Genomic DNA, 20,008 nt, shown 5'->3' with positions numbered 1-20,008 from the left:
GTCACCCCAGCTCTCCTCAGACTCGAGTCCACCTCCTGCTTATACTGGTGACGAAGTTGTCAATATTTGCTAGAAAGGAGAACGCAGGCCTACTGACTGAATGTGTGGTTCCATCTTTCTTCCTAACTGAAAAGAAGGATGCCTTCGGGGCGGGGAGGAGGCAGGAAGTGAGGACCACCCTCTGCCCCAGTGTTTCCTTGGGGGAGAAGACCCCTCTGAGAAGACCCCCCCCCCCCCCGTTCCACCGGCAAACTGCGGAAACAGGAAGACAGCAGGAAGAGACGGATGGACCCCAGTACTCAAATTTTCACTTGGAAAAAATTAACATTTACGTGGGCTGGAGATAGTTACAAACTGACATCAGCAAGTTCCTGCCTATGGCTGTTTCCTGTAGCTGGAAAAACCTGTTTCGCTCTGGCCATGGCCATGTTACAAAATCCAGTCATTCAAGAACGGAGTTCCGAGACAGAGGCAGTTTCCCACGAGGGTACTGCATTCTCACTTTAGGCACGGCCTGATGACCAGCCACTGGCCTCCGACGGAGGGGCCTCCAGGAGGACCAGGGGCTGGTTTCCTGAGTCTCCCAGACTGTTCGTGCTTCTCTACAACACTGGGTGCAGCTCACACAAGGAAACGGCAAACCAGGAGTCCTTGAAACTCATGACTAGGTTCTCAGAGGAGCGCCTGTGATTCTCTGCAGTCTTCCCTGACTGGAACCAGGCTTTCCAGGAGAGAGATTCTCCCCCACCCAATTCTGGCCCTAACTAGAGGGTCTAGGAAGGCCTGACATGGGCCCCTGTCCCACCCAAGTGAAAGGTATCTGTACCCTGGGTTCTGGCAAGAAGACACGTGACTGAGATTGAAGGCAGATTCTTTGTGTGACAGCGTCTGCTGCCAAGTAAGGGCACACCCTTCGGGAAGGCGAGAGAGAGGGTTCTTGCGGGTCTGAGAGCTTGAACATCGGAAAGGAGAGGCGAGGGGAGGAAACGTAGGAGACTCAACACTCAAAGGCACAGGAATGACCATGGAAAACTTGCTCTCACCGAACGAGAATGATCTGTTCCCTGTTCATCTAGCTCGCTGGCAGCGAACAGGCACATTTGCAGTGTTTGTAAGCACAGGAACGGCCGAAAGCAGCCAGGAGGGAGGGCCTGGCTTGCTCTCTACTGCTCCCGCAGACCTTACTCAGCAAACACACAACTAACGGGTGGCCATTAGACACCTCTCACAGGGTCAGAGGATTTAGCTAAATTGTCTGTACCTAAGCCACTGTTTACAGATGCATCTTAAGGGCGCTGATGGCACTGTAACTATTCTCGGTTGGATTAGCACAAACTTTAAGCCACCAGCACGGTGAGGACCGCCTGGGTGGTATCTGTGGGTGTGCCGGTGCCCGCCCACGGCGGCTGGTGGCAGGGCCGCACTGGGAGGCCAGGGGAGGCCTTCCTGCAGCTCCACTCTGTGGGGTCGTGGGTCAGCGCTTGGCACCGTGCTGGTGGAGAGGCTATGGTGACAGGAGAGAACAGCGCACACCTCGGGCCAACCTCTGACACAATGTGGCCACTTCACAGTCCAAAAGCCCTTAAAGATTCACATGCTGGGCTGGTAAGCCACCAGGGAAACACTTCAAAATAAACTGTGTCCACAGTTGCCGTTTTCTCTCGTTTCCAACCCCGATACCTCACCAACTGACAATAATTATAAAGTTCAACTTACTTATCGTCTTTCTCATAAATATTTAGTCCGAGGGCATCAACTCCAAGCCAAAGGTCTGTTCCTTTCTTATTTTTTATCTCAAAATAGTTGATCCCATACATTTCCAGGTCCTGAGCAATCTTCAGATACTCCAGCATGGCACTGTCTCTAGCGGGGAGAACAAATAAGGACACGGTCATTCGTGCTGCTGGATCCTGAACCGCAAAACCACTCCGGTGGCCCCAGAGGATGCGGCCCTACAGGCAGCTCCGGCAGGCTGGCCGACCGCTGGCTTCGCTGCTGCTCCTCTGGTGGCCATTCACACCTGGATCCTGAGAGTTCCTGGGCCCTGACCGCTGATGTACTTCAGACCTGCTGAGAGCTGAGCTGACTCACGCTGGTTTCCCTGGACTCAGATTTTCCTTTCAGACTGTCCTGGAAGGCAGTCTTTCCCTTGTCCGCATGCTGCTCCAGGGACTCCCACTGTCCATGTCATTAGCAGCCACCACTTAGGCCTTGAGCGCTTTCCTTCCCCAAAAGGTGCTCGGGACAGACGAGAGCTGAAGGACGCTAGACTGTAGATGAACTGCTGAGGCTGGGGGAACGCACGGAGCTACTGCTGACGCCCCAGGTGAGGGTTCTAGGCCAACAGAGAATCTGGCCATTTCTTACACCTCACAGCCACAGGTCACATCGTTCCTCCTTCACGCCTCCTTCCTGCTTCTTTAATAGCAAGTGCTTCTAACTTGGGATCAGTTTTTTCCCATTGTGAACAATGCTCCTGCCCCCTGACTAAAACAGAACTACTTCAGACACAAGACCTTCTCTCCTCTAGAACAAGCAAGGGAGGCTTTAGCACCCGAGGCTTAAACCTTAAACTGCTTCTTACCCCCAGGGACGAACAGCTGGCTTTAAGAAAACTCTTCCGAGCAACAATTCCCTTTCACTGCTCTGCCACGCTGGGGCTTAAGCCCACGGCAGTGGCTCCAGAAGCCAACCACCCCGCGGACCCTATCTGGCCTCAATGCCAAGGCAACCCTCTGGAGAGGCAGGAGCCAGCCAGCACTCACTTGAGCATCCCGCGGTGCTCGGCGTGCCACACCTGGATCCGGTCCTCCCACTGGTCCCTGGTGAGCTTGTGCTGGTCCATGACTCTGAATTGCAAAGAAGGCACAGGACGGTCACCACAAAGGGCCAGAAGAGGCAAGCAGCAGGCCACCACCCACCTGCACACCTTGAGTTTTCTTTCAAATAAAACCACCACAAAGAGTGTCTCTACTTCCTAATATGCAGCATTTTGGACAACTAACAATTTGAGAATTAGGATCTGGAATGAAACATATCTAGTCCTGCTGGAAAAATTTTTAAAAGGTATTTTATATTTTAAGGGGACTCTTCTTCCAAAATGGGTTTAATTTATGTGACCATTAGTGAATAAAAACAGATTTAATGCTGCCAAATCATTATACACCAGGGAAAGCTAAGAAATGTGATTATGTATATAACACAGCTGCTCTTCCGTCCCCTTTCCTACTATGTTCTTTACCCTATACAGGCAGACGGGTGCCTGATGGGAAGGCTATGGTAGGTCAGTGCCTACTGAAGGCCGGGGCACGCGCGGAAGCACACAGATTAGAAAGTGCCACAGTCCCCGCCTCAAGGAGCACCTACCCTTGTGCCTGCTGACTGCTTCCGCTAACACATACCACCTATGCCCTTCAAGGATGCAACCGCTGCTCTCATCCAGGCCTGGACATCCCTTGCTCACCTTTGGGGGATCAGCCGCTCAGAGCTGAGGTACCCAGACTTATGTGTTTCTTTATTATAGTCTCCAAACTTGGCCTGCACTGCATAGGAGCCCAGGAGCACCGCCGTCTCAGGAGGGCAGTAAATCTCATCGCTGAGAATTCCCTCCTTCACTTGGAGGAAGAAAAGCTTCTGTGTGATGTCCTGGATGAGCTCCTCAGACACATCTTCAGGGTAGAACTTGGCCCGGAACTTGAACTGGAGAGGATTCTCCTTTCTCACCTCCTGTGCTGACACCTGCAGGCCCATTTTTAGAAGATAACATTTACTCCAAAGTCATCTTTTAGCACATATGACAAACAAAGGCCAGCTGAAGTCCTACTGCCCTCCTTGGCTGAAGTCCAGCAGCAGGCGAACGGTGACCCACCAAGCCACCTAGTGCTGGCCCCTAACTTCTGGGGATATGTTCCCAATTCCAGAGAACTCAAATTTAGAAGCAGCCTGCCTAGGGACCTGTGACCCTGGCATCTGTTCCATGGCCAGTCAAGCTGTGGGACATGGAACTTACATTTAAAAACTACTCACGTTCCCTCCCTACTGATCCCTAATTGCCCCCAGACTTACTATAGTAATATGGGAGGAAGACACAGGTTTGGGGAAAGGGACATTTTCAAATTGTGTGGAGAAAACACATTTAAGCTTATTGGTTTTCTTTAATAATGGAATTATTTAGTCTTTGGAGTTGGAAGATAATCTATCACAGGTTCAAACAAAGCAGTAACAGGTTCTTACAAAACGGTGAATGATTCATGGTTTATAAGATTAACAATCTCATTGGGGAAAAAGAAACTAAGGTCAACTAAAAGCTACACAATTGACCATCATATGCCCCAATGAGTGAGCAGTAAGGAGAGAAATGCCAAAACTAGTTTCCAACCAATATCCCCCATTTACTGGAAACCTGCAAGCTTTTTTGTCTGTAAAAACTTTTACACAAATAACAAGAACTAACAACAAAAGAGTGAGGTGCTCCAGTTTCAAAGTTAACAGAGCAGACCAACAATCAAACAACAGCCTGTAAATAGTTAACTCTGACTTACCTTTTTATCAAGTTTCAACCAGGTAGGAAATCCTTTATTATCCACATACTGGAGGCCAAAGTACCACACTTCCCGAAGGCCGATGGTCTTAACCACCTGTGCGAGAGAGACAGGGGGGCAGGGGCTGAAGCAGCCAGGAGAGCGAGGTGCTGGCCGCTCAGTCTCGCCCGGCACGCCTCTCCTACACCAACCCGACAGGAATCCCAACCTGTCACTAGCAGAGGCTATTCCCCCCGAAGCTGGGAACAATTTATTTTTAACATGCACTTGAGCAGATTCAGGATTAACTTTAAATCTCAGAAAATCTCAAGATCTTAAAAATCTTGTAACTTCTCACTCCTACTCCTCTGTACTCCATTAACTTTCCCGAGTAAAGACGCCCAGCTGAGTCAGAGTAAGCACACCATAAGGCACCACCCAGGGGACACCAGGAAGTGTGTGTCCCAGGTGTGAAGGTCTCCGGTCCGGAGTGCCCACACGGAAAAGGTGTTGCAAGTCAACCAAGTGAAGCAAAGCAACACTCGCGTCTCTGCCGGTTGCCCGTCCCTGCTTCTCAGTCTTTTGGCCTAGGCCTCTGCTTAACTAGGAAGAGGGAAACAGCAGTCCCTGGAAAGGTGGGAGAGAGACGGTGTGAGCTGCCAGGGAAAGCGGGGAGACAGGGGAGTTATGCTTCACACATGCCAAGGGGTGACTGCAATTCTTCCAACCTCCAGAAATTTGAAATTCTGATACAGGAAGGTAGAATTCAACCCTAGGTCATAGCAAGGATTTTGTATTTTAAAATTCTCCTCAGGGTCACCTGGGTGGCTCAGCTGGTTGGGTGTCCTTGATGTCAGTTTGGGTCGGGCTCTCAAGGCCACACTGGGCTCTGTGCTTAGCAGGAAATCTGTCTGAGATTCTCCATCCTCCCACCCGCCCTCCCCACTGCCCCCACCCCCATCAGGTAGACGTGTGCATGCTTTCTCTCTAAACTAAATGAATAAATCTTTAAAATAAATAAATAAAATTCTCCATAGTATCAGAGGAAGTCTCCTATGGGCCGTTACAGACCTAATCCCACATTGGTGGTTCTTGTGTCTCAGAAACAGAAAAGCAAGCTGCTGGGGACACCTGTTCAACATCACCATGACCAAGTCCCAGAGCTCTGCCGCACAGTTTCAGTCCCATGACATACAATGCTAAGCCTTTATAAAAGGGTTACCATTTTTCAAATGCATGGCTTCTATCACATTTAAAGGGTAAGAGGTCTGAACACATGAGAAATGACAAATCAGCTATCTGAAATACTTGCTTAAAATAAAGTCTGAAATTCCAAATGAACTCCTGCTCTAAGCCTGTTTCCTCATCCACTGGGGAACCAGATACTCGCTGGAGCTCCAGGAGTCTGTTCACCATACACCAAAGAGGGGAGGCAGGGTTCCATCATAGGATGATGTGGAAGAACTTGGACTCTGCTGTGAACGCTGCTACGTCTTTTTAGGATAGCTGATATGAAAACCAGATTTTCTGTACCCAATCCTGCAAATTTCTCACTCCCTATAAATCTCCATCTCAACATTTGGATATAAAACCTGCCCTGCCTTCCTCTTTGGGTTGTTTCAAAGTTGCACAAGAAAGCCCCATATACATAAGCAATCTAGTCCTATATTCCATCCACTGAACTGTAGCCTTAGCCTGGGTCCTAACCGGTTGAATTGATTTCCTATCTGCTTGACTTCCCTCCCCATCCCAGTTAGACTCTCGCTCATTTCCATGGACACAGTGCAGATGCCTCTTCTCCCTCTGCTATGATGTGGCCAGCCCCCTACACGAAGCAGAGCACAGACTGCGGAGCAACACCATGGTCACGACCCAGGGCTCTCCCTCACTCAGAGAAAAGCCTGTCCCTAGGCACCCTGATCTGCCAAGTGTCTCTGTGGCATCTTCGTCTCATTCCAGGATAACTGTCTGCGGCATGTTTCAAAGCCTTACTTCTATTCCAATGGCTTCCCCCAAATGGCACAATTGAATTTAACCTGCTTTCCTTCAGTCCCTTCTAAAAATCAATGCTAAAGCCCTCCTTACAAGGGAAATCCAGTATTCCTGGAAAAAAGCACCTCACCATTCCCTCCCATGTCCTTAGCTCACCCTAAAGCTGATATACATCATGGAAGCAGAATATGAACAGGGGCGGGGTCTATTCCTTTATCTCTGCCTCAGGGGTGTTTTAAAAGGCAATTTTGGAAAGGAAAATGCAGGGACAGGTCTACTTAGCTCAGTCAAGTGGCAGCTGATGATGGAAACAATGGGCACACTGAGTCACACCCTTCTCACCACCTCAGGAACTGTGGTAGCGGAGAGGCACTGCTAGGCCCTCCATGGGATCCCTGGACGAGATTCAAGGCATGGATAAGCCAAGAGCACTGGGGCGGAGTTGGGTCAGTTACTGCAGAAGAAACTGAAGTAACTCACGGGGTGGAAGAGAAGATTCAGACTAACCTATCTCTCAAGTCTCTTTCGGCCCATTCCATTTAAGGACCATGTTCTAGTGACTGGTAGTCTGGCCCATGAACAACTTTCCCAGACCTAGAAGGTCATCAGGTGAGCAACAGAGAAAAGGACACAGACTCTAAAGACATAAAGAAGAAAACATGCCCAGCCTGGTCGGGGTGTGGGCAAAGAGCCCCAGAAGGCACCCAGGGTGTCCACTGAGAACTGTCCTGACCACCCCGAAGGTGGGATGTTCTCTGTGCCATGTGTTACCTTGGGAGGACATGGAAGGATCAACAAACGGATATTCAAACAGACAAGCATGAATAAGGAGGGCTGGACACCGTGAGTGGCCCCTGCCCGGCCCTGGCCAGCTAGAGAACCTTGGGCAATTCTCTTCTCTCTCTGGGCCTTGATGTTCTCACAGACTTAGCGAGGTCGGCTCCAGCTTTAACGTTCTCAGATCATGTGGGATTTTTCACGACGGGTACACCAAACTGTAAAAAAACTCAACGGGAACTCTATCAAAGAGCCTTGTGATCCAGGCCTTGTTGCTGAAGGCGGAGTTCAGGGCCTCTTTGTCTCCCACTACTTCCCTTCCCAGTAATGATCGGTGGTGGGATGTCATTACCTGTCTTGTGGGGGCTGGTCAAGATTAAGGCAGGAAACATGACTTGGGAACAGAGAGGTCAAAGTGGGATTCAGGGGGCCTGATGCTCTGGGGTGGGGAACAGCAACAGGTGCTTGAACAGGATCGTTCACACGACCAACGAGCTTTGGGATAATTTAGATACTGAGCTTATCAAAACTTGGCATGCTGACTGGATTTACGTAGTTAGCACTTTTTAAATAACCCCTGTCTACTAAGTTCAGGGTCCCCATTAATCTAGCTCCATGCTACTGGCAGGAGATAATCTAATATAAGAAAAATACCTGGCTTAAAACCAGTCCAAACACCAGACTAGATGTGACTATTCAGCATTTAGGAACACACAGAGTTCTACCCACACAGCTCCCTGGATGGAGAAGTGGAGATAATCCTGGGCAATATGCAGCTCCGGGCCCAGCACACGAGTGGGCAGTTAACAAAGTCTACAGAAGTGAACCACACGACTGGAGTATTTGAAGAAGCAGGCAGGCTTCTCCAGCTCTCTCTACTCTTCACCCCTTCCAAAGGACCCCAAGGAGCAGACAAGGATCTTCTAAGAGATAGCAGCCTTTCTACCCTGAAAAAGTACCATGAACTCCTGATGGCCTCTTCCCATGTTCTGAGAAGCAACATGTGAATGGAACAAGGCAGATGGAGGCAAGGGCAGCAAAATGGCTGAGACATCAAAACTCTAACCCACCTAACCTAGAGTTCCCATCTCTGCTCTAAAAGTTGCTTGAGGGCAGCCCAGCACTCATTTATACGCAAGAACTCTGGGGTGACCGAGGGCCTCCTACCCATCCCTGTTCTAACCACTGACCCACACGGCATTCAACTGGCTCCATTTAACTTACTTCTGGATTGTCTTTCAGGAGAAACCTTTAGATTTTTGTCCCAAGTCCAGCCTCACCCACAGCAGTAAATGCCTTCATCCTTACTGGGTAAAGCAGAGCCAGGGATGACCTCATCACAGCAGCAGAGGGAGAGTGGAGAAGGTGTCCCCTCTTAGGGCAGGAGGCCTGACGTGCACACATCAGAACCGGGATGTGTGTATGTGTGTGTGAACCCACTGGGTGCTCACTTTTGGGCTAAGGAGGAGGTTTATCATCAAGCACAGAAGGGAATCACGAATACCTTCTCAATCTGCTGGAATTCTACCTCCCACATTTCCTAATTGGCACCCACTCCCATTTCTGGGTTTGGTGCTAGGGTACAGAACATCACCTCCCTTATGAGCAGGGCCTCTCAGCGAGGCAGGCTATAGCTCAAGGGGCCTGTAAACTCATGCCTGCTCCTGTAGCCCTCTTGGATCCTTGTCCCCAGAGCAGAAGAGCTTGTTCTAAAGCTTGGAACTGCTTCATGAAGAGTTATCACAGCCAGCTTTCTCGGTGGCTCATGACTATCCAAACTCTACATTCATCTTCAGGTTTCAGGAAGAAACACTCGGGAATGTAGACGTGCTCTGGTGCCCAGCTCACGGAAGAGCATCTGCTGACACCTGAGTGAGCTCACAGATGCTGCAGCTGGACATGGAAGCTACGACCTGCTGGGTTCCAGCCAGGCCCTCAGGCAGTGTCTGACCCTCGCTGCACCCTGACCTGCCGACCAGATGGCAGGAGATGCCTGGGGTGACCCTTGGGGTGAAGGGATGGAAGTCAGAGTTTCTGGATATGGCACTGTGCTGATAAAGACTTCAGAGCTTTCCCTAAATTTCCCCTCACAGGGCTGTGAACACTACTTCTGCAGAGTGTTTACGACACGTGAACCCCCTGGAAAGAGGGGAAAATGTCCTCCCCTATGAAGACAAGTAAGCAGCAACCAATACACTCAACAAAATGCTTCAGATTGCAAAAGTATTTTTCCTAACTGGGAATTCTCTCTCCTAAGCTCATAGAGACCAACCTGATCAAAAAGTTGTTTTCCTGTTGTATTTGGCTGGATGGCGAACTCCAGCTCCGCATCCATGGTGGTAACTCGGACGTTGATCTAAAAAACAAAAGGAATTATACTTAACTGAATGCTCCTTCCTTGTATCAAACTGAGCCTTCCACAAAAACTCAAAGCTACTTATCAACACGGTTAAGAGTAAATTCCTCACTAACGTCCATTCTCATGCTGTAACACACACACACACACACACACACACACACGTACACACTCATGCACCAAAGCCAACGGCAGACAGTTGATGAGTCCCAGCACTGCACACAGTGTGGACTCAGATGTATGCCCTCTCTGCTTTAACAAAACACATTCACACTTCAGTCTCGGCGGTTTTTCTACAAAAATACTTCAATAACCATTAGCGTATTTTTCCATGTACCAGCTCCCACTGACGCTTCCAACAGCCAAGGAAGCACCGGCAGAATGGTGAGCCTCTTCCAGAATTCTGACCGAGGCAGCAAGTGAAAGGAGGCGAGAAGGAGCAACATATCAGCATGTTTAGAAACACTGGACACGAAACAGTGAAAAGAGAAATGGTCATATGACTGAAGATCCATCAAAGAGAATTTCCTGCAGTAATTTAAAATGCCAATTATGAAGATGGTAGAAACATGGAAAACTGCTTCAGGAATTAAAGACATGACAAGAAAAATGGTACACCTCCCTCACTACAAACCTGCGAGAGCCTATAGGCAGAGGACAGAAGTAAAATGTGGGGATGGACGTATCATGGGATGGTCAGGTCATTCGGAATGGAGGTAGGAGTGAGGAGGGGCCTTAAAGAGGTCTCTAATTCCCATTGAGCTTCTTGTTTTTTAAAAAATTCACTTCAGGGTAGTTCAAATTTATCACTTGAGAAAATTCAAATTTACTAGCCTACAGAAAACAGAAAAATCTACTTTAAATCACTGTCCCAAAGGAAAACAGCATACCCACTAATGCTTATAATCAAGAAATGTTTGCTTTAAAAAAAAAAGAAAGAGAAGAAAAGAAAAAGAAATGTGTGCTTTTAATAATTTTTCAAGTAAAATACATAAGTAGCAAGACATATACCCTAAAATCTTCCTGCCTTGGATGCAAATATCAAGAGGACAGAGTACCAGGACTAAAACTTAGCTGACAGAGGCCCAAGTGTCCAGCCAGCGCAATACACACATTCAGTGCCCACATTAGTCCTGACTTCAGAAACAAAATCTGTCTTCCCGGATTGTTTCTTCTAACCTTCAAGACTGATAGATAACTGAGAGATACTTTGACACAAATCCACCCTCTTTTAAAGGTTCTCTGGGTGACAGTCAAGAGAAGTGAGGTATAATTTTCCAGAATTTCCAGAAAAGTCTCCCCTCCAATCCCCTCCAAAAGTCTCCCCAAACTTGTAAATCTCAAGTTTACAAAGATGAGGCGTATTTTAAATTCTTCAATTGTATTAAAATATAAAAACTTCAGTTTCTTTTCTTGCGGGCAATAATTTTTTTAAAAAGTCACAAAGTGGCCGCTATGAAGCACAAAAGATACAGCTTTCTCAATTATGGTTCCAGATGCGCATATTAGAGATGAAAAAGGAGCTCCGGGGCACCTAGGTGGCTCAGTGGCTGAGTGTAATTCCCAGATCTGATTTGAGGACACATCAGAATTTTTCTTCTTTTCAAAAATGTCACTAAAATTAAAAGTCAAGTTAATTTTATCAATATATGCATATATTCACATATGGTGTATGCTCTACAATCTTGAGCTAAGAGGCTGAGATGAGAGAAGTCATGAACCTAAACACGAGGGAGAGCGGTATGTTGGCGACCCGCAGCTGAGCTGCTCTGTGTCACAGCTGTGCTGGGTCCTGGACTTGTTACTACCCTCACTAGTGTTTCTCACAGGGGGCATGACCAGCACTCTGGGTGCAGGCATTCCTTCTGCAAGACTATCTCAAGTGCATCCCTGAGCCCATCTACTAAACACAGGTATCCTCGGTCACCAGGGACCTGAAAGTGCCCCCCACCACTTCCACATGCTGAGGAGAAGGGAGGTTGCTACCCCAGACTAAGGACCACAGCAGGGCGCTGCCTTCATCAGAAGCAGGTTGAGGAGTTCCATGTTTGTAAAGCCTGTTACGATTACTTTCAGTTTTATAGATCTTTAATAATGAAATACAGCATAAACTTGTATCAGTGTTTAAAATTAAGCTTTTACTCAGATGACAGGACCATTTATATACATATTTTGGTCCACTTATTCAGGACTTTAAAAGAAATCAGACTTGAGCAATTACGAATCAGAAAATTAGGAATCAGAAGAAATCAAAATTGAGCAGTATCTAAACCTCAACTCTCCCTTTTTGAGAGAGACAGAGAGAGAGAACACGTGTGAGTGTGCACACGCACTTGCGAGCACACTCCCATGAGCAAACAGGGTGGGAAGGGACAGAGGGAGAGGGAAAGGGTGCATCTTAAGCAGGCAGGCTCCTCGCCCGGAGCAGAGAGCTGAGCTGAAATCAAGAGTTGGACACTTAACCAACTAAGCCACTCAGGCAACCCCCCAACTCTCCTTTTAAATTATCTTTGTCTTGAGTTTCCATGGTAAGCAATTGTTTTGAGACTTGGATGGAAGCTGACACTTGTATTTGCAGTGGTGCACAGAAATACAGTGGGCCCGTATGGTCCTGCGTGATAAATGTGAGGCTAGTCCCACCAAAAAAACACAGGTCCACAGGCTTAAAACGTACCCCCCCCAAACCCCAAACCATGTGCAAAGGCTGAAGAAAAGAACGCATGTTTTGTAATTTTTATTGTCTTGGTATTTGCCCCCAGATCACACTTACCAAAGGTAACACCTGCTGAAGGTAACAAAATCCCAAAGTAATATGGGGTACAGGTGTATATACAGAATATGCAGTCACTGAAATCGAACTCCAAAAGGCAGTGTTTCTGTAATGCCTGACGAAACACTGAAAACCTTTTAAACATTCTGCTTTGTCTGCGGATGATGATGGTGACTGAGTTTAGTTTTGCTCACACACCCCCGCTGCATACACGCGTACATGTACACATACACGCGCATGCACTCACAGTTGACAGCGTAGATGGTAGTTTAATTCAGGTCTCCTCCACATGCTACCCCAACCGAAGCTAAGAGACAAAGCCATATTGAAAGTTCTAACATAGAAGGAACCGGACTTAACTGTACCCCACTAGGTGTAATGGGAATTCCTAAATAAGTCAGATAATGGAGCTAATAACAGATTTTTAAACTCTGTAGATTAAAAATAATGAGGTTCCTCTTGTTATATGCTATGTCACAATTTTAGAATGAAACTGTCTTAGACCCAAGTCAAAATACTTTAAATAAAGATGACTGAACCCATGCAGGGAAATGAGGTTCTAATGAGTATAACGCCTATTTTCCATACTGGCCACATTTAGCAGAAAAATCTTCTTTTTGCCCTGGTAGCCTAGCTTAGTAGGAGAGTTGTACTTTCACTGCAGTAAGACAGAAGAGTTTCTGGCTGCCTAGGGTATTAATATATGCTGCTGGTCTGTATCTGAGAGAAATGTTTTTAAAACAAAAATTGGAATGAACTTCAGTTTTATTTCTAAAATAAGAACAAAATTGGTCAGTAAAAATTCTTCAATCTAAGCTAAACGCCACGCATGCTTTTTTTCCATGACCGTGACTACTGTTCCCCAGGTATACACACACCGCGCCTCTAGAGAATGCATAGGTTGGTATGGGAGTTTAACACATAAACCTATCTTTGCCTTAGTTAATGAAGTTAATGAAAACCTAATTGTAATGTTGTCTCTGTCCTCCCTCTGCTTAATAATCTACTCTTTAAAAAATTCTCTTTGCTGTTCTTACGGATTAGCTCAGATCAAGACTGGGACACCACAAGCCAATGAAGCGTAATAGCTTCATTTCACTGTTCCCAGCCTGCCCCAGTTAGTGGGCACCTGGCATGCCTTTGGGGCTCACTCACTCTACAAGGACCAATCAAATACTTACTGGCTGCCCTGGGCACGAGGGAGCCCTGTGACAAAAGGACTCAGACCTCCGCTGACCTTCACGCACTTGTAACAGAACAAATAGAGGTGCGCAGGCATCTAATAGCTCCCATTCACCATAGTTGTTTCTACATAGGCCCAACTACTAGAATCCCTAGAACAGCCAGCCTTTCAAACAAATGAGTTTCTGGGCCTTAGCCCAAGGATCTGTATTTTTTAAAGCCACGCAAGTGAGGACCAGCTGATTCGGGGATCACTGAAACGGAGGCAAGAAACAGCGTAGATGGAGGAGGTGCTCAGGCTGCAGGGGGCCTGGGTTTGAGAGCTGGTGCTGCAGCCTGAGCACTTCCTCCCACTGAGCCTCACCCCCTTTAACTGCAAGCCAAGGGTTTGGACTCTAAGTCCTGAGGTCCTTCTGCCTCTGACACACTAGGTCTAGAGTCCAACAGCACAAGGGGAGGTGTGGGGGTGCGATTAAAGCTAGAGCAGTGAGAACAGGCAGGCCCACAGCTCCTTCTTAGGGAAGGTGTGGATGGACTGAAAAGATTCATGAGAAAAATAGCCAACTGTGATATTATTAAAAGCTGGCCAGGAGACTGTTTTCATGGGGAAAGGAGAAGTTCACACCCGTCTTCACATTTCCAGGAGGGAAATGCAACTTTCTGGCTGCACACAGAGAAGTACAGGTTTCACTGCTCCAAAGAAACAGGCATCTCTTTTTCCAATAAGAGAATGTAAAGGTAAAGGTGTTAAACCATAATCTGTTTTTTAAATAAACTCAGTAACAATTCACTTTTAAACAAAAACAAATCCACTATCCCCTTTGCTTACTCTCCCCAAAACTTGAGAAATCATGAGCATAGACCTGACAGCAGGCAGGGGTCAGGACCCACCTCCCCAGGCATCCCAGCCAATCCCTGCTCAGTGGTCCATCTTGAAGAAAGCCACTTCCCCTCATTTGTAAAATCAAGCACTGTAACTGGAAATGTTCTATCTGTAAGGCAGCTCCCAACTGTAACACTCTAAAACTTAAAACTTATCTGAGAGCGGCTTCTGACACCATCCAACTCAGTGGCTGTGCTATTCTCTGGAACATCATCTAACCTTCACAGGGAGAGGGACAAAGAGGTGATACAAAGGGGGTTATTTTGAGGTCACATAAGATAAGGTTGATTCTGTTTCCTTTTTCTTTAACAGGAAGATTTTTGAGTGTCTTTGCTGTGTTAATGTCTTTGTCACAAAATCCCAGGATGCTATCCTAGTCAGGATTCCCTGGCACAGAGTTTCTTCCAATATCCCGAAGGACCAGTAGGGCAGTAGTTTAATTTTATCAAATTAGTAGTTTAATTTTATCAAAATAGTATCTAAAATGCCTTCCTTCTAAGAGTCTGAGAGATGTGATAAAGAGCTGACAATGAAACACTGTGTTTTACTTCCAACCTGTGTGTGACTGCTGAACTTCTGGCTGCCAAACTACCTCACAGTTCTTTCCCTTGTTTCGGTAAATAAATCTAGCCATGCATTTTTTCCTTTGGGAAGTGCCCATTTCCTCCTGAGATACTTTAAAGAAACGGGGTTTAAGATTACCTCTCCAATCACACTTTTTACAGATTTAACTCATACCGTATTAAAGACCAAGAAGGAAACATTCAATAGACAAGTTTCTTTCTCCACAAACTTTACAAATAAGTGGGAAGATCTCTGAAGACAGGCAATCAGACCCAATTTTTGTAGCCAGAATGCAGCAGGGGGAAAGTTTAGTGATTGTCCTACATACTTAAGACGCAGGAAAACCATTTAAAATAGAAAGGAAAATACAAATGATTGCATTTGAATGTTTGAATTTCAGGCAGTGGATTCAGTGATAACAGGTCAGTCCCAATACTATCACACCGGCATTTACTCAAAAATTAGTCTGAGTAGAACTATCCAAGCACCACCAAGATTACATTAAGAGCTTGACCTTTCATAATCACTTAAAAATGTCAACGCTGTTTTCCAACATTCCAGCCCTCTTCCAAAGGTGCCACTTCAGCAACTTCCAACAGCTTTCAAATATTTGGATAAGACCTTTCAAATACTTAGAAATGCTCTGATAGGAAGTAGATAGAGTAAATGTTCTCCCACAAATGGGGGAAGCAAGGGAGTGGGACAAGGAAAAATTCTCACAATAGATAAGTGAGTTTTAACAGTTTTCTGAGATGCTATTTTGGTTTATGTAACTGAATAATTATAGAGACTACTGTATTTTGATTTTCATGTTGAGTCATTATGTGCTTTTTAAATTAACATATAATGTATTATTTGCCCCAGGGGTATAGGCCTATGAACCATGAGGCTTACACATTTCACAGCACTCACCATAGCACATACCCTCCCCAACCAATGTCCATTACCCAGCCACCCTATCCTTCCCTTCCCACCCCCAGCAACCCTGTTTGTTTTGTGAGATTGAGAGTTTCGTGGTTTGTCTCCTTCCCGATCCCATCAGTTCATTTTTTTCCTTCCCTACCCCCCACCCTGCCTCTCAAATTCCTCATTATCAGTATATGCTCCTTTTAAGTAACAGTTTTGTTGAAATATAACTTACACATAATTTACCCATTTAAAACGTGCAATTCAGTGGTTTTCAGAATTATGCAACCAGCACTATTATCCAGTTTTAGAGTATTTCATTCCCCTAAAAAGAAACCTGGTGCCCATCAGCAGTCACTCCTCCCAATACTCCTCCTCCCCAACCCTGAGAACCACTAATCTACTTTTGGTCTCCATAGATTTCCCTGTTCTCAACACTTCTTATGAACACATGGCCTTTTGGGATGGCCTTCCATCACTCAGCACATTTGCAACGGAGATTCATCCATGTTATAGCCCGTACAGTGTTTCATTCCCTTTTTAATGGCAAATAATATTCCACTACATGGAAACAACACTTTTGTCTATCCATTCACCAGCTGATGGACATTTGGGTGTCTTACTAACAAGATCCAGGTTGCTTTAGTGAGTATAAAATATGAAACAGCTGGAAAACAATGTCACTGAACTAGTCAACTTGGTATTCAAATTGGTAATAAAAATTCTTTAGGAGGAAAACAAAAATGAAAGAAAAATTACTTATTTAAAATATTTTAAAGTAATCTCTACACCCAATGGGCTTGAACCCACAACAAAGATCAAGAATCCCATGTTCCACTGACTGAGCAAGCCAAGCAACTCAAAAATGAATTCTTAAAAACGAAAACTCAATTTGTTTACTGTTTTTAGTTGTAAATGAAAATATTGTTTTCAGGAAGAAGGTCCCAGTTCCCAAAGTGATGTGAACACAGTAGAAAACAGTCTGAATCCTACTCTCCCAACGCTTACTCTCCTGAAGCCAGCAGTATTTCTAGCCATCATGAATTCTAGTTGACCCCTTCACTGCACAAATGAGGGAAAAGCACTGAGAACTGTCCCACCAAGGAGCAGAGGTGAGAACCCAGGCTCTTGTTCAGGGTTTCCCAAGTAAATTATGTTCTTTCCCCAATTTTTAAACAGGGGCTGAGCCTTCTGTTCTACTTAACTTTGATGGTGCAGAGCATGTTATAACTAGTTAGCACTCAATTTAAGTAAATAAGTTTTATATATATATGCAATATGTATTTTTTTAATGAATACTATCTTTATATTTTAGACTTTCCCAGATTAACCTAAATGCTTCCAGAGCCCTGTCCATTGCTGCGTAAAGAAACATGGCAATATCAAGCATGCTTTATGAAATCTGGTGTCCCTCAGTAATGGTTTAGGATATCCAGCCAGCCGCACCTTATAAATTATTCCCTGGGCCTCAGTGCTCATCTGAGGCAGTGATTTTCAAAACTGAACAAGCAAAAGAATCACCTAAAGAGCTTGTTGACACAGTTTTCTGGGCCCCAGGCCCAGAGAGTCTGACTCAGTAAGCTGGGATGGAGCCCGTAAGTCTACGGCTCTACCAAGCTCACAGGTGAGGCCACCCAGGATAGCCACTGCTCATCAGGGGAAGAGATTACTATCCCAAACATTCAAAAAGTCACAATGCCTTTTGGCAAAATTATGCATTTACTGTCACTATTTATAACCCATTATGTGAAAATATCTTTACTAAATTTTCATTCACTAGAACTAGAAGTACAGTTGCAAACTTATGCTTGCATATCCCATATACTCCATATCCCAACAGATGGACCCCTATCTGGTAGTCCCTCTGGATCCTGATCTTATCTTTAAGATAAAAATCAAGTCATTATAAATGAGACTCCAACTCAATAAATCCTAACATCAGCTAAGACATGCAGGGTCATTTTGCACAAGGACTAGCTAACTAACCAATAACCGACTTCTGTAAAACATTACCATTAACTTAGCAAACCTTAACCAGCTTAGCACAGAAATGCAGACACATGAATTCAGCCAAGGAAAGCAAAGTTGGAAAGCCACAAAGGCAAGTGGATTTTATCATTTAGCTCTTCTCCCTCCACATCACAGGCTCTTTTTAGGGGGTCAAAGTAAAGGCTACTATTTAAAAGAAACTTTGTTTATACCAATGAAGTAAAATGTTTGTCTTAGTTAAAAGGGCATTGCTGCTCCCAGTAACAATGTTTATATAAACAACAAAATTATACAGGAGTAGTTGCCACCGAAAATCCATTGACCATATTTTACACTGTTATAGTTTCTATTAAGCATATAATTTAGAAGATCCCAACTTTTATTCAAGGAAGACAGTCCAGAAGCCACCCTGTTATTGTACGCCATTCTTTTAAGAATAAAGAGGCCAAAAGGAAAACCGACATGTTGCTATGGGGAGGTATTTACCAAAATAGCAAAACATTACTGCACAGAGAGAAGACAAGTACAACAGAAATGAGGTCCCTAAAATACGATTTTGCATTAAATGGAGTAAAGGCCGCAGTGATCTGATACTGCACTGGCACAAACACTAAACCATGCATGGTTCCCCAGCCAGAGCAGGGGAGGCAGGGCTCCCTACTTAAACGTTCCCACCACCAGCAGGAGCCATGTGTCACCACATGCCCAGAGCAGGCTGGGCTCAAAGTTTAAAATTCCAGAAATACATGTTTAAGTGTTGGCTCGAAACACCAGACTTCTTGAGGCTTACTGACCTTGAGAGAACATGGAAATAACAGTATAAATACTCTCACTAACAAGATACTGCTAATGGCAAACCTGTAAATCTATGGATAATGACTTACAACATTGCTCTTCTTTTCTTTCAAGCTCCTCTGTATCTTACATTTAAACTACAGCCAATCACATCACTTTATATGCTCTTCTCTTTCAAGATTAAAGAAACTGGGAGTGGTGGTGAACAAACTGTCTTGACTGTTAGGCGCAGGAAAATTTTCAGAGCCAAAGGAAACTGGTCACCTAGCTTTGCAAATGTGGAAGTCCGGAATTAATAAGAACAAAAATGGTCAGGCAGTTCAGTAAAAATACTGTGTATTACCATTTTGTCTGTAGTACCACAAACTACTGAAGACAGATGGGTAGGATAGATATAAAGCTCATATTCTGATAAAGTTTTCAAACGGTTACACAAAACTAGGACAATCTACTAGCTCTTTATTACCTAGTAATAGGAATAATAAAATCATCAAATGTTAGGGCTGACAAGAGTCCACTTGTGACAGCTGATAACCACTATATAGCACTTCTACAGAGTTCAAAGTGCTGACCTACAGTTCTCAGTAATTCCTATACCCTTCTCAGGAAATCACGGATGGGTGGTCCCACTATTCCTGGGAGTATGAAGTACCGAAAGTCACAGAGGACTGGGTGATGTTGCTGGTGGCTGTTCTCTGGTCTCCTGGTGCCCATCACACAGCTCCAGATACTCCATTCCTGGTGATGGTGGTCACTTTGCCAGCAGGACAATTCAAACTTGGCTACATGTGGGCTGATGCTAACAGTTAATGGAACACTGAGAATGTCCTATAGGGAGTATCTATCAAGACACCAAATGAACCTGCCACAATCTAGTGGCTTTGGCTGGGTCATTATCCTTCTGGACCAAAGCAATCCAGTGCCCTCCTCTCCTATTCCTTCTAGGGGTATAAAAAAGCAGTCACTGGTTAGTGTTTGCCCACATGAAAAAAGTAAGGTCATAACCAGAGTTCAATGACAAATGAGCCACCTCAACTCCATTCTAAACCAAGTAGCTATCAGTTGAGCTTCTCAGTGCAGGTTAAGCACAGCCCTTAGTTTTACAAAACATGAGTTTAAATTTTAACATGGAAATATGGGAGGGGGTATGCCAGTCCCCTACCTCCTACTCCAAGAGCGATGTGACACCATGGGGTGGGCACCTACCTCATTTTAACAAAGAATTCAGTATCACTTTAAGGAATTTTGAAGGTAACTTAATCATAAAAGTCAGC

General features: G+C 45.3%; 1 protein-coding gene across 2 annotated transcripts in view; it reads right to left on the bottom strand.

Annotated features, from left to right (window-relative positions):
* Positions 1-20,008, bottom strand: part of EZR (ezrin) — a 50,450-nt gene that overhangs the window by 15,890 nt on the left and 14,552 nt on the right. For both annotated transcript variants that reach the window (XM_080805148.1, XM_080805149.1), the window contains exons 3-7: positions 9,562-9,645; positions 4,542-4,637; positions 3,464-3,738; positions 2,766-2,849; positions 1,717-1,863 (exon numbers count right to left, since the gene is read on the bottom strand). In XM_080805148.1, the coding sequence (XP_080661274.1) occupies positions 1,717-1,863; positions 2,766-2,849; positions 3,464-3,738; positions 4,542-4,637; positions 9,562-9,645 (686 nt within the window). The remainder of the gene's footprint in view (positions 1-1,716; positions 1,864-2,765; positions 2,850-3,463; positions 3,739-4,541; positions 4,638-9,561; positions 9,646-20,008) is intronic.

This window comes from Martes martes, assembly GCF_963455335.1.
Source record: "Martes martes genome assembly, chromosome: 6".
NCBI classification, from domain to species: Eukaryota; Metazoa; Chordata; class Mammalia; order Carnivora; family Mustelidae; genus Martes; species Martes martes.
This window is presented reverse-complemented; position numbering and strand designations above follow the sequence as displayed.